Source organism: Lathyrus oleraceus, chromosome 5, assembly GCF_024323335.1.
Source record: "Lathyrus oleraceus cultivar Zhongwan6 chromosome 5, CAAS_Psat_ZW6_1.0, whole genome shotgun sequence".
NCBI classification, from domain to species: domain Eukaryota; kingdom Viridiplantae; phylum Streptophyta; class Magnoliopsida; order Fabales; family Fabaceae; genus Lathyrus; species Lathyrus oleraceus.
Window position 1 is genome coordinate 543,917,328 of NC_066583.1, and position 14,984 is coordinate 543,932,311.

Genomic DNA, 14,984 nt, shown 5'->3' on the forward strand with positions numbered 1-14,984 from the left:
TTCCAGAGGTTCTTATTTACTTGGCCTTTAAATTAGGTAAGAGGTTTTAATTAACATAACCCGACCACAAGTGCTTATTTACTTGAGTGATTTTTTAGAGGTTCTTATTTACTTGGACTTTAAATTAGGCCAGAGGTTTTAATTAACATAACTCGACCATAGGTTCTTATTTACTTTGTCGATTTTCCTGAAGTCGGCAATATCAGACACTCTCATCGTTTCGAGTCCGATTTGTTCCTTTTAAAAACTAGAGAAAAAAAAGGTAACACGCATTAATATGAATTGAGGGTGCCTCACTAAAAACCCTTAACCTTGTAAGGGAAACGAGTGTTACCCACAATTTTTATTTAATAAGAACATTACATAGTTGTAACTATAATAAAATCTTTGGTTGGCGACATTCCAAGCCCTTGGTATTTGCACTCCTTCCAAGCTTTCAAGCTTATAAGCTCCACTATTCAGTGTTTGCCGGATTCGGTAAGTCTCTTCCCGGTTTGAGGCAAACATTCCCTTCTTCTTTGAATCTGTAACCCTCTTTAAAACTAGGTCGCCCTCCTGAAAGCTTCTTGGACATACTCTAGTATTGCACCTCCTAATCATTCTTTGTTTTGCTGGAAACTCTCTAACATGAGCCATTGTTCTGATTTATTCCACGAGGTCGGTTAAGTTATTTAATCCTTCCTCATTAAGATTATTATCAAAATTTATTCAACTCTAGGTTGGAGTGTTAACTTCTACTAATATCATGGTGTCAGCCTCATACACCATTTGAAAGGTGTAAGACCCTAATTTTGACCGTAAGATCCCTCATGGCATCATATCATTGCTCATTGCATTGCCTTAAGGATCATAGCATGTGTGGCTCCTTAACCCTAGGGTGGGACTTGTGTAAGTTGGTTTGAGACCACCCATCATGCTTGAATTGTATATTATTGATCTTCTTATTTTGTTTACTAACCAAAAGCACAAAAATATGTCACTAACCTCTGTTGTTTTGAAACTCAAGTGATCATGTGTGCCCTTGCTCCTAGGAGGCTCATAAGCTCAAGGAAGTGACTAGATGAAGATGAAAGCAGGCATGGAAATGGTCCACAAAGCTCCTAATCATCATATATGTATCCTAAGTATCTCAATTTTCCAATTTGATCAAGATAACCCAAAGGGCTTGAAGATTGTTTCCCAAGGAAACCCTAATTCCACTATGCTTTGACTGTGTCTTGCCCATGAAGCAATCTCAACCTATGATCAAATTTAATCAAGGTAAGTTCTTTCACTCATCATTTTATGCATATGTGAGCCTATTTTATGCCCCTCAATCATTTATTTGTCAAGATTTGAAGTTTGGCCTTGAGAAGTTGACCAGCCAAGTAATCTAACTAAACTGAGGATCCCTGAGACCTAACTTTTGATGTGTTTGTCAAATGAAGATTACCCCAAGCGTAAAAATGTTCTTAATAACCGTATGAATAACTTTCATGTTCATCAAAAATCCATTTGAAACTTGGAAGGTCATCATTCATTTCAAAACATTATAGGTCATTTTGACTGAAACCCTAATTTTGGGTCAACTTCCCAATGACCTAACTTCCTTATTTTTTATGATTTTGAGGTGAGACCAATTGCATTGGAAATCTTAAGATGCCTAATTCAAATGTTATGTTGGACAAAATTTCATAATCCTAAAAGAAACACATGTGATAATACAAAACATTATAGGTCACTTTGGACCAAAACCATTGAATTTGAAAAATGTCCAACTTCAAGTGCCCATAAATTCTCATTATAAATCCAAATGATGCAAAATTTAAGTCCAAATTTATCATCTTGAAAAGATCTACAACTCTGATGTTGGAGGTTTTTCCATTTGAGGCTTTCATCATTGAAACAAAAGGGTTTGAAGTTGATCAATTTTGGTAAAAAATTTCAAAGGAAACCTAGACATGTTTTGTACCTCAAACTTCAAAACCAGTTTTCATAAATTTCAAACTCCAAATGGATTTTTGCCCAACATAGCTTTTGTTCCTTATGTCAAGAGCTTTCCAACCATTACTCACACCACCATGTTTGGATTTTCCATGTGTGGCTTTCGAAGAGCTAAAGGTTTATGCCCAATTATGCAATTCACATTGAAACTTCAAATGCAAGCTAATGCCAGGCCTTGTGCACGTCCAAACCATCTGCAAATGATCTCAGCTTGCAATTCCATTCAATTTTGGGCCTCACATGCGCCTGTACAGGCCCATGCATGGAGGACCCAATTCTCATGCATACGAGCATTTCATTGCCTTGCCTTCAGCTCAGCTATAAATACATGGCCTTGCTCATTCAAAAATCAACCTCAAGGTGATCTGAAAGGCTGCTGAAGTGAAAACCCAACCTTACTCAAAGGAATTTCCATTTTCATTTTTCAAATTCAAGCTTGAATTTCGACATCCTTAGTTGATCTTAAAGTCTTAATTCCTTAGCCTTTCATCCTTATCACATCTCTAGATCAAATTGGGATCAAGAACTTGAGCATATCGTGTTGTTTAAAGCTGCACTTCAAAGGTATAACACCAAACTGTTTTGATCTAAAGCTTGCTATATAATGTGAATTTCTCCAGTTTGAATTGTTTTCTGAAGTCCTCGAGCAAGAGGCGGGCCAGTGGTGGTCTTGATTTCATGAATTGAGACATTTCAGTTTGCACACTTTGATTTTCAACCTCAGATTTCTCATTCAATAGAGACTTTGAGGAAAATCCAAGGTTACAGGGGTGATGTACATCACCCTAGCTTCACTTTGGTACCATTGTTTTGCATTTTCATCAAGGTTGAAAAACCTGCGCGTGGTGGCCTGAGTTTGTTCTCTGGCCGGAGAAGATGGTGGTTTCTACCACCATCCCCACGTGGATGAGTCTGGTCCTTTGGATCTTGGCCAAATGATCTAATCTTGTCCATTGCTTTGGCTGACTCGTTTTAAATAAGTGTGTTGCGCACTTGACTTTTGAACATGGTACATCAGCGCCTCTTAGCCTTTGGATGATGCCACGTCAATTAATGAAACTCATCCAAGCGCTCCTGATTTTTGTTATTTTTCTTATTTCTGTTTTATTTCTTTTAATTCCTTTTAATTTCAAAAATTCATAACTATTTTATTTGAAGTCACAAAAATATGAGACTAATGGCAAAAAAATTCTTGAAAAATCTAGTTTCATAATCTAATTTTTAATTATTTTTGTGACTTCATTTAATATTTTTTGTGAATTATTTTGTTTTTAATAGTTTTTAATTCATTTTAAATACTTTTTGATATCTGAAAATTCCAAAAATATTTTCTTAACACACATGGATCATGATAAGTCTCTGAAAAATAGTCTCATCAATTTCTTAATTGATTTGAGATTTATTTGAGATTTTAATTCATTTGTGTTATTTTTCATTGTTTTTAATTGATTTTTAATAGTTTCTGATTTCAAAAAATGTTGAGAAAATTTGTCAAACTTTGTTTGACCATGTTAGACCTATGAGAATTTAATTGGACTTGTTCAAGTTGATTTGAATTGAATTTGAGGTTTGACCATATTTTAACCATTTTAATTTTGCATTTATTTTAATTCCAAAAATACCAAAAAATATGTTTGATTTGTTGACTTCTAATCTTCATTTCTCTTCTGTTTTACATTGGTTGATGATGATTTGATTCACATTTGATCATTGTGTTTTGACAGTTCATTTGAATTCTCCTTTTATTCATTTCATCTTCATCTCACTTCTTCTTTTTATTTTGGTCAATGAGTTAATGATTTGTGGTTGGTCTTGACATATGAGAGGCTTAACCTTCTTTGATCCAAATCAAACTCAACTTGACCAAAGATTAAGTGAGTTGCTTTGTGTCCAAGATAGGTTGCTTCTTGGTCAAGCAAAAAACCTAAAGTCCATACAAGGCTTTCATTCTTTTCTTTTGGAATGGCAAGTTGTAGGAGCTTGGCTTACTATTCATGATCTCTAACTTATGTTTATTTGCCTATAGTTTTATTGACCGGCCTCAGATAGGTGTGACTACTACATTAGTCCACTTACGATTGCTTAACATAGCACTAAATTGTCTTATGACACACTAACACTAACCATACTAACTACTAACTTTAATTTGAGCATTTAATTTCTTGCAATTTACTTTAATGCAATTTACTTTCTTGCTCATTTATTCATATTACTTTTCCCTTTGCTCACTTGAGCATATATTTTATGTTCATGTCATTTTCCTTTTGCTCATTTGAGCTCATATTGTATACAAATATATTGTTGCTTTGTGTTTGTTTTGTCTTTGTTTATGTGAATCGAATGCAAAAAGGAGAGAGGACTTAGAATTAGGATCTTACATATGCTTAAAGGAGTTCAAGAGCAACTATGTCTCATGCCTTTAGAATGCTAAATTTGTTGAAGAGTAACTAGGCCTCATTCCTTTAGAATGCTAAATCTTAAAGTTGACTTCAAAGGACCCCTATTCTAAACTCATTCTTTGTCTATTCCTCTTATTGTGTTGTGAACTTTTTGATGTTTGTTCTTGTGTGATAGGGATTCCATCTTGAGATAGTAAGAAGGACCATTGTCATGAGTAGCCAAGTTAAGAAAGACAAGCCAAATGGAGATCCTATGAGCTTGAATATATTTGTTTTGATTGCTTGTTGATTGCTAAGTCCAAAGGAAAGGAGCATCTTGAATTATCTTTATGATCTCAAGAAAAGGAACTCCAAGGGTTTTATCTCTTCTCTTATCTTTGCATGTTTGGGACTAGCCCTTATCTTCTTCTCTCCACTCTAACCCAAGCAAAACTCTTTTTGTGCAAACTTTGACATTGTTTTCAAACTAGAAACCTAGGCTTTATGCCTTTGATTTTTCAAAACTCTTTTCATTAATACTCATTATCAATGAACCTTAAGTCAACTTTGACCTCATTTTATGAATACTTCTAACTTGTAAGTACAACCCACTTCAAGTTGATTTTGTGGTTCCAATGGCCACCTTTGTTAAAACTGTTTTTCATAAACATTAGCCATAGGTCTGAGTTATCATAGTGGTTGATGTAAATCTCACCTTATCCTTAGTGATTGGATTATAAGTCTTTCATACTTATTATAGGGTTAACCCCTCACTAGTATGTTGAAGCTCTCCTCACATGGTGGATTGTTGGTTTAGGTTGAGTTTTCTCCCTTTGATAAAAAAAGACCTTAAGGATTTTGATCAAATCAATTCACCAATCTTTTTTGTGATTTTTACCCCGAACTACGAGGTTTTGATCCTACCCTTGTGATGATACGTAGGCAATGGGTTCAGCCATTCAAACAACAAATTTGTAAATATAATCTATTCTATTCTCATCCCTCCAATCTGTTTGCACATATTTTCACAAATACCAACCTATAGTACACATTTTCTAAAAGGGCTCCCTTAGAGTACTAAGGATGTTTTGGGTGCGTAAAACCTTTCCATTTCATAACCAACCCCCCTACCCAGATCTCTGACATTTTTATTAGTTTTTGATTTGATAAAACTTCTTACTTGGCTTTTGTTCTCTTTTTAGCCTTTCCTTTGGACAAATAAAAGTGCGATGACGACTCGAATTGTATGCTTACTTTTGGTTTAGTCAATAAACTGTAAGGTAACGAATACCCCGCTACAGAAAAGTGGCGACTCTATCAGGGAAGAGAATACACTTCCTAGTGGGTTTAGCCTACTTTTTGCTTGTTGTATTGTATGTTTATATTTATTTGTGACATATTTTTGTGCAAATTTAGGATGACTGTATTGTTTGTAATGTATGAATTGCTTGATATATCAATTGCTTGTATGCTTGGTGGTTTCTTGTGAGATGAGTTCTATACCCGAACTCGAGTGCACTTATGATAGGAGATTGGCATAGTCTTGTTGACTTGTGTGGAGTTATTCCTTAGCAAGTTGACTTGCAAGCCCATTCACTTGGTGGAGGTCTTGTTGGGATCAATAATGTCACACGAGTAGTCGTGGTTAGGCATTACTCTTTCCAATATAAACCTTAGAAGCCAGGGACCTTAGATTACTGTAGCGATGTATTCGTCGCTATATGATCTATCGATTAAATCATAAGCAAGAGATACATTGAAATTTCGAGTCGCCACCGCACTTTTATTTATCCAAAGGACTGGCTAAAAAGCGAACAAAAGCCTAAGAAGTTTTACACGTAGAAAACTAATAAAAAGATCAGAGAGTCTGGGTAAGGGGTAAATTACGCAATGGGAAGGTGTTAGGCACCCACTACGTCCTAGGTACTCCTAGGGAGCCCTTTTCACACTTGTTGTATAATATTGTTATTTGTTATGACATAAGTATTGTGCAAACATGATTGGGATGATGAGAAAAGAATATACAAGTTAGTTATTTTTGTGTTATTGGGTTTGAACGGATGAACCCGCTGCCTACGTACCTTCCATCAAAGGTAAGGATCAAAACGCCGTACTTCGGCTAAAAGATTTCCAAAAGTTGGTGGATTCAATTTTAAACACAAACCCTAAGGTCTTACGTTATCCACGGGAGAAAACTCAACCTTATACAAACAACAAAGTCCACCATGTGAGAACAGCTTCAACTTGCCAGGGAGGGGTTAACCCTATAATAGGCGAGGAAGACTTACAATTCAATCACTAAAGACAGAAGGCGAGATTAACATCAACCACTAAGATAAATAAAACCTCTAGCTCATGTATGAAAAGATTAACAATGGACAAAGCCAAAACAAGTGAATGAGTGAAGTTAATTGATTGTGATCATGAAAATGGAGTCAAAGTATACTTAAGATTAATTCAAAGAAGTATTATGAAATGGAGTTTGAAAAAAAGAGTCAAGGACTTGGGTCCAGGTTTTTAGTTTGAAAAGCATGAAGATGTTTGCACAATACTTATGTCAAGTTTGAAAAGGAAAGTGTGAAAAGGTTTAAGACATAATGAGGATGAATGGATGGGGATGGGATTGTAAAACTTCTTAGAAGGTTCACTTCTTGAAATCATATAGGGGATGATTCAAGTGTGTCCTTTGGAATAGCAATGGATAATAACAAACAAACAAAGAAGAAAGCAAAAGCGGATATCGGATGCCAATCACTGGGCTTATACCAATCTCCTAAAATAAAACTGGATATCAGATGCCACTCAATGGTCTTACACCAATCTCCTCAAACAAAGAAATAAAAGGGTGGATACCGGATACCAATAGATGGATTTACACCAGTCTCCTAAAATAGAAATGGATATCAGAGGCCACTCAATGGACTTACACTAATCTCCACAAAAGAAAACAAAGATGAGAAATGAAAGTTAACTGCCAATCTATCTGGACTTAGGTTAACTCCACATATGATCACAGGAAAAACCAATGCCACATTACAGGGACTTACAATGGATCCTCACATACAAGAACAAAAGCAACAATATGATCATAGGAATGCAAATGCCAACTTACAGGGACTTATAATTGCAACCTCCCATACAGACAGACAAACCAAATTATGATCACAGGAAAGCAGATGCCAACTTACAGGGACTTATAACTGCAACCTCACATACACATCAAACAGATCAAATTATGATCACAGGACAACAGATGCCAACTTACAGGGACTTATAACTGTATCCTCACATACAAACAAATAAAACAGAAGATATGAGTGACCAATGAGGTCTTACACTCTATCCTTCCATATCATAGGAGCAAATGCCAAAAGCAATGGACTTACAATTGTCCTCCATGGGCAAACAACAATGATAAATGTCACACAGACAAATGATATGATCATGCACTAATGGCAATTGATGATGATGATAAATGCATAACATGTAAGCAAATAGGTGCATATGAAGCAAACAATCAATCAATGAATATCAGACAGCACACTCTATAGCCAAACAAGGGGCTCACACAAGAGGGTTTGACTATGAAAGTCCACTGTAATAGGTAAAAGTCGCTCTTAACCTTGCCATTGAGAGGCTAAGGTGAAGCAGATGAATAAGAGATGAGGGGTGTGCCTCATTGCTTCTATCCCTAATCAGGGAGAGCATTAAATAATAGAATGTGGGGGAGTTCAGAAAGATGGAGCTCTTTCCCCATTATTGACTCGATAGATCTTGGGTTTTTATCTCAATGCTTCAACCATGTAATGGGAGCAAAGAGAGGACACACTGAATAGTAGGGGATAGGCTACTTATCCCTTATATCTACCAATTGCCTTACTTGAAGGACTTTTCCTGCTTGGGACAATTTTAAACATACACAAGCATTGCCTCTTAAGGAGGACTTCAGACAGTTTGCCCGGTCAAATAACAGACCGGGTCTCCAGACTACATGAAGAAGAAGTAATTATACCTCAAAAGCAAATTGCTAAATAGCAAAGCAAGCAAGTTCAAAGAACTTAAGCAACTAAAAGGGTACCTGAAATAGTCCAACTAATCAGTACACAGTTCCACAATTAAATCAGAAAGAAAGGGAACAAACAGTTAACAGTAAACAAAGGTGCCAAAGCACAAGGCCAAACTCATATGAGTTACACCTACAAAACAAAGGGTTAGCACATGATATATATAATCCAACTCAATCAAATTTGAATGATCTTTGAGGCATTGGTGCTTAACCTGAAACATTAACTCAATTGTAAGCTCAAAAGACCACTAGGACTAGCCTAGGGTCAAAGATGAAAGAAAAGGTCAAAACAGCAAAGAAAAGTCAACCCAATTCATGTTCAAACATTTAAGAAGCTATCTCAATTGGATCCACACTCATATCATGCATCAATGTCATTTCATAAACCAAAGAAGTCAAACATGGCAAAATGAAGCACATAGAAGGTCAACAGCAAGACCAAGCTCAAAAGCAATCAAAAACAATTCCAAAAATCATGAAATAATTCATACTCAATCACAATCCATAACATAGCATGCATATAAAATTTCAGCTCAATTGGATCATGGGAAGATGGTCAAATAAAATCAGGAAGTCAACACATTTTCAAGTATGCACCAAGAAGTCAACAAAACATGTGTCATCTTCAAAAAATCATAACAAAATGAAAACAGATGAGAAATGGATGGGATTAACACCAATGCAAAGCTCAAGATATCTAGTATGCACATATGAAATTTCATGATCATACAATAAGGTATGAGGATTTCCCAAAGGATTTGGCAACATGTATCACATAAAGTCAACAATTGACTAGGCATGGAAGAAAATTCTCAAACAAATTGGAAATTACACAATTAATTCCAGGAAAAATCACACATCAACTAGACATATAAGAGATGGCTCATGCAAAGTTTCACATTATTTGAAGGTCAGGAGGCATGTGAACAAAAATCATGAAATGGCATAACATTGGTGTGACACAAATTGTCACACCCTACTTCAGCAAATCATATCTCACACACCACATATGGTAAATGCACAAACTCTACATCAAAACAAAGGTGAATGAGTCTAGTTTAACCACAAAAATTTTCAGAACCAATGGATACAAACTCATCATTTCACAAGGGTTTTGGCAATATGTATCATTTTTGGTCACTTTACATAAACCCTAAGGACAATTAAAATTCATTGATCAGAAAAATCTGGAAAAATAATGGTAAAAGACTAGACATTTTCATGATCAAGATACAAAAAATCCCATGATTTTTGGAGTTGAAATGAATTAGAAATGATTTTTGGAAGTTGAGGTACAATTGGAACCAAACATGAACAAATAACATGAAGGGAAGGTCAAACATGGTTGACCGAGTGGCACACTTGTAATTGTGCGCCTCACTTAACAAAACGACTGCGTACAGGCTATGGCCACGAAATGTTTTAATTGGCTGATGGCCAATGGAACAGTACAATGAGCAACAGCAGCCAATCACCATTCACTTTTCTGGGCAACTTAGGGTTTTTAAACATACAGTAACAACATTCATCATCTACAAAATCGTGCTCGATGAAATTTTCCAGAAATCCCAAATAAATACATAGACATGATCAGCAAGGCAAGGTGAACAACAATCCAACATTGATTTTCCACAAAACACAGTCATATGCATGAATCGAGCAGAAGAAATATGAACATCAAACTTTGCTCATGAATGAAAAGTTTCAGAAATGAATAAATGGCATACCAACAGGACCATTAGAGCATATACAATACAAATCCAAACTTAGTTTTCATGGAAACAAACTGTGGTAAGAGATTCGAGCAAAAATGCAAATGATTATCCATCTTATTTTTTCATATTTCTTGCAAACTAGTCAACCAAATTACATGAGACAAACTTCATTGCAATCAGCATGCTAGGCTCTACGTTAAACATGGCATGGTTCGATGAGAAAGGATAGTCGAAATCTTACTTGGCTGTGAAGAAAATCAAGGAACAGTGGTTGTTTGTATGCTTCCAGCTCAAACAGAGGTCCACTATGCTTTGGAATGAAGAAACCTTGAAGCACTTTGACTCAAACTTGCTTGAAACTTCCAAATCTCGATTTCACCATGACTGGTCCTTCGAAAAACAGAGTTAGAAAATGGATGTCCAGTTGTGATTTGATGGTTGGAACAAGCTCAATATTGATGATGGATGATGGAACAACCAAAAGTAGCTTGAGGTCTTTTGAAGTTTTTGACAGAATTTGCAAAAAGAGTCAAAATGCAAAAGTGAGAGAGTGAGAAATTCTGCTGCGCAAAGGCTGTCGCTAGGGTTTAGAAGTGACAGAAAGTTCACTTATATTTGCTGTTTAAGGTCCCTTAATCACATGCTAAGCTTGTTTAACTTAATGAGGACCATTTGCAATTTGCTAAGTTTGGAAAATATGGAAGTGGAGGTGTGGTGTTGTACACGAATTGGGCTTGTAAACAGGCTGCAAATGACCATCATATTTGCTGTTTTAAGTTTGCTGATGGAGTGGTTAACTTGTTTCACTTGAATGAACCAAAAATGCACTATTTGCTAATTTCCAAAATATGCACATGGGAGAGGTATAATAGCAGCATGAGCACAAATTTAGGTTTGGAACATGTTGCAAACATCATTTAGAACAAGTCCCAAATGGCCAATTGTGTCAAAAATGTTTAAATCAAAAAGTCAAACTTGAGTCAAACTTGAATTTAAATGAAACAAGTCAAAAAATGCCATTTTGATTGGCAAGGTTTTGCTTCATGAAATTTATATTTTTGGAAAGAGGGGATGAAATGTGGTTTGTAGGAAAAAACCCCACCAAATTTGGCCTTATGGTTCATGAGATATGGCTCTTTGAAGTTCACAAATTTTTGAAATTGAATTGATCATATCTTGACAACCATACATGGGATTTGAGAGTTCTTGGACTTTTTGAAAATGGGAGAACAAGATCTTCAACTTTCATGTTGGGCAAAAATTCATTTGAAGCTTGTATCATGATGCAAGTTGAGGATCAAGAAGTTTCCATTTTTGGCAGTTGAAATTACAGGTCCACTTTCTATTTTGGGAAATTTTCTGTTTGACTTGATTTTCTCCCATGATGAGGTTTGGCATGATATATGAGGCTTGTATAAGCATGAATGAGCTCCTTCAAATCAATTCCATCCATCAAATCCTTGATTAAATCCACAGTTGACCAAGTTTGACTTTCTGTTGACTTTTCTAGGGTTTTGCATGATTGAACCACTTCTGATGAATTCCAAACCCTAATTCCTTGAGAACTTGATTTCAAATGATGTCCCAAGATGTATGAACTCTTGATTATTGATCATGGTGCCCAAATTCTGCAAGAATGGCCACCATCCACTGCTTTGACTGACTGTTGACTGTCTTTGACCTAATTGCTGATAATTGCTTCAACTGCAAGCAACAAGGTTAGACTGACAATATTTTTGTACTTTTTGGTTAATAAACATATGAAAAGCAAAGATATACAAATGCAAAGACATGCTTGGTGATCAAGAAACAACCACAAGGCAACCTACCCACTAGGAGGGAAACTAGGGCATGCAAGGATCCTTGAGGCCATGATATGATATGTTATGGGCCATGAGGGATCTTAGGGCCAAAATTGGGGTCTTACAGATGCCCCTATTTAAGGTCATTCTAGCCGGAGAAGTGAAGTTTAGAAATCTTCATCTCGACGCGGTAGAATGGGCTTAAATAACAGTAATGAGACAAATTTTGGTCCCTAAGAGACCTCATGATGCAAATGTATGCATGCAAAAGACACAAATTCTGTGGGGAATATGATTCACGCAGAAGAAAAGATGATCCATCGGAGTAATACACTCACCAGGAACAGAGACTCTAACAAGACTCTAATTGGGGATAAACAAAACTGACACAGCGTGAACAAGACACGACTCTGATTAGGAAATAACAGAAAACAGACTGGAGAATTCACTGGGGAGTGAAGGACTCACACTGGGGAAAAGAATTCCAAAGGAAAATAAATCCAGTGGAAAGACACAAGCTGACTTCTGGGGAGAAGCAGAAAGAAAACTTCACTGAGGAAGCACCAAAGAAAATGAGATGTTACCAGGCATAAGGGTAACAAACTCAGGAAAGTCTGACTCCACAGGGGGACCGAGGTCATAATAGGGAGCAGAAAGGAGGGAACACCAAGGATACCGGTTACTGGGTATATAATAGGTGACCGACCAAAGCGTGAATTGGATTTCACTTCCAAAACACTCATCATCCTGAAGAGAGCTAGAAAAGCAAACTTGTTTATAGGATGGATATTCGATTCCACAAGGAAAACGAATCTTACTCTGAGGGGAAAGCAACAAAGGATTGACCCTAGAGTGAATGAGACATATTATTCATTACCGGCAGACCGTGAATAATATACTCGAAAGGAAAATTATCCTGAACCGGTTACTGGGTTGTTTATAGGATAAAATCCGAAGACGTGAATTGGTTTTCACTTCCAAAACACTCATCATCCGAAAGGAGGGCTTGAAAAAGCAAATCAACTTACAGGATGGACATTCGAATCCACAACGGGAAAACGAATCTTACTCAAATGGGGACACAAACCCAAAGAGTGCATGAGATATAATATCCATTACCGGCAGACCGTGGATACGATACTCGCATGAGATATATTATCTATTACCGTCAGAACGTAGATAATAAACTCGCATGGTAAGAAACACCAGAGATACCGGTTACTGGGCATATAATAGGTGATCTACCGAAACGTGAATTGGGTTCCACTTCCAAAACACTCATCATCCGAAACACAAATTGGTTAAAGGATGGATATTCGATTCTACAAAGAATACGAATCTTGCTCAGTTGGGGAAAATCAACAAAGGATTCCAACTAAAGAGCGCATGAGATATATTATTCATTACCGGCAGACCGTGAATAATATACTCGAAAGGAAAAGACACCAGAGATACCGGTTACTGGGTATATAATAGGTGACTAACCACAACAGAGAGAAAATCGATACCAAGCATCCGGGTAAACGAAAGACAACTCAAAGGGATAAATTGCAAGCATCCGGCAATTATCCAACAACAAGAATATTCGACTCCACAAAGGGAAATAACGAATCTTACTCGACCGGGGAAACGCAAAAGGCTTCGACTGAAGAGTGCATGAGATATATTATTCATTACCGGCAGACCGTGAATAATATACTCGCATGGAAGATTATCCGCAACCGGTTACTGGGTTAATAAAGGATAAATCAACCGAAAAGAAAGGCATCGGGATACCAAACTAGGTATATAATGATAACCAATCAAAGGGGGCAACAGACATTACCAACAAAAGGGTAAATGAAAGGCGATCTGCTGAGGATAATTTGCAAGCATCCGGCAATTATCGACAGGGATTAGCTGGGGATGCATTGGTATACAACCAATGATCCGGGGAACAAATCACTAGCAAACGGTGAAAGGACCCACTGGGGATAAAATTGCTAGCATACGGCAATTATCCACAAAAGATTTGCTGGGGATATAAGTGCTGATCTGAGCAACTTATACAAGCAAAGGAAAATCAACATCAAAGACTAGATGAAGATAACCACAAAATTAGGGTTTACATCTACCGAATACAGGGTAGAAGACCAACAACTCCGCGTGGGGATAGAACAAATCACAAATCCGCACGGGAAACCAAAATAGGGTTTATAACAAACCACAAACTGCTGAAGAGCAGGAAAATAGGATTTACAACTACCGGGTAGTAGGTAGAAGACCAACAACTCTGGCTGGAGAATAAAAGGTGTATAACCACAAATTCTGTCAAGGAAGCCAGGAAAAGATAGGACTTATAACTACCGGTTATGAGGGTAGAGGCCCAAAACATTCCGCTGGGGGAACGACCCACTGGGAAGTACAAGACTTCTGACAAATAGCCAATTCGGGAATAATCCGAAAAGACAGACTGAATCAAGACATGTCCTAATGAGGATATAACTCAAATAGGAAAATCCATCCCAATGTATGTGTTGGGAGGAAACGGAAGAAACCGTCATCCACGAGGATATATCTCGGTGGGGAACTGCAGAAGGAAAGACAACATTTTCTGCTTATGGGGCTGACTCTATATGGAGAGATTTTATAACACCCGACATCTGCTTGGGGAGATCTGTAAAGAGATCTATATCACCATAGCAGGAGACACGACAAACACAGGATATATGGCAAGAAATGCAACATGAATATCTGAATGTTTATGAATATGCATGAATATGCGTGATTTATGTTTGATGAATGCTGACAAAACAGACAATTCTAACACAAACAGGTTCAGGAACCAAACGTCCGGTATTATACTTCCAGGGGAAAAACCAGCTGGAGAGCCAATCTGCGGAGATCTATATGCTGTAAAGCAAAGATCTGCGGGTACTGCTGAAGAAGCAGAGGATCAGAGATATCAGGAAACAACCCAATCAGGGTACAGAAAGTCACAACGGGCAGAAACAGCCACCAAGACGAATCTGTAGTGGAACAAGAGAAAACCCCAAAGTAT

At 37.0% G+C, this 14,984-nt stretch overlaps 1 protein-coding gene across 1 annotated transcript in view; it reads right to left on the minus strand.

Moving 5' to 3' along the window:
• Window positions 1-202: 202 nt before the first annotated feature.
• LOC127081970 (secreted RxLR effector protein 161-like) overlaps window positions 203-14,984 on the minus strand; it is a 49,094-nt gene continuing 34,312 nt past the window's right edge. Inside the window, exon 2 of the mRNA XM_051022197.1 lies at window positions 203-247. Within this exon, the coding sequence (XP_050878154.1) occupies window positions 203-247 (45 nt within the window). The remainder of the gene's footprint in view (window positions 248-14,984) is intronic.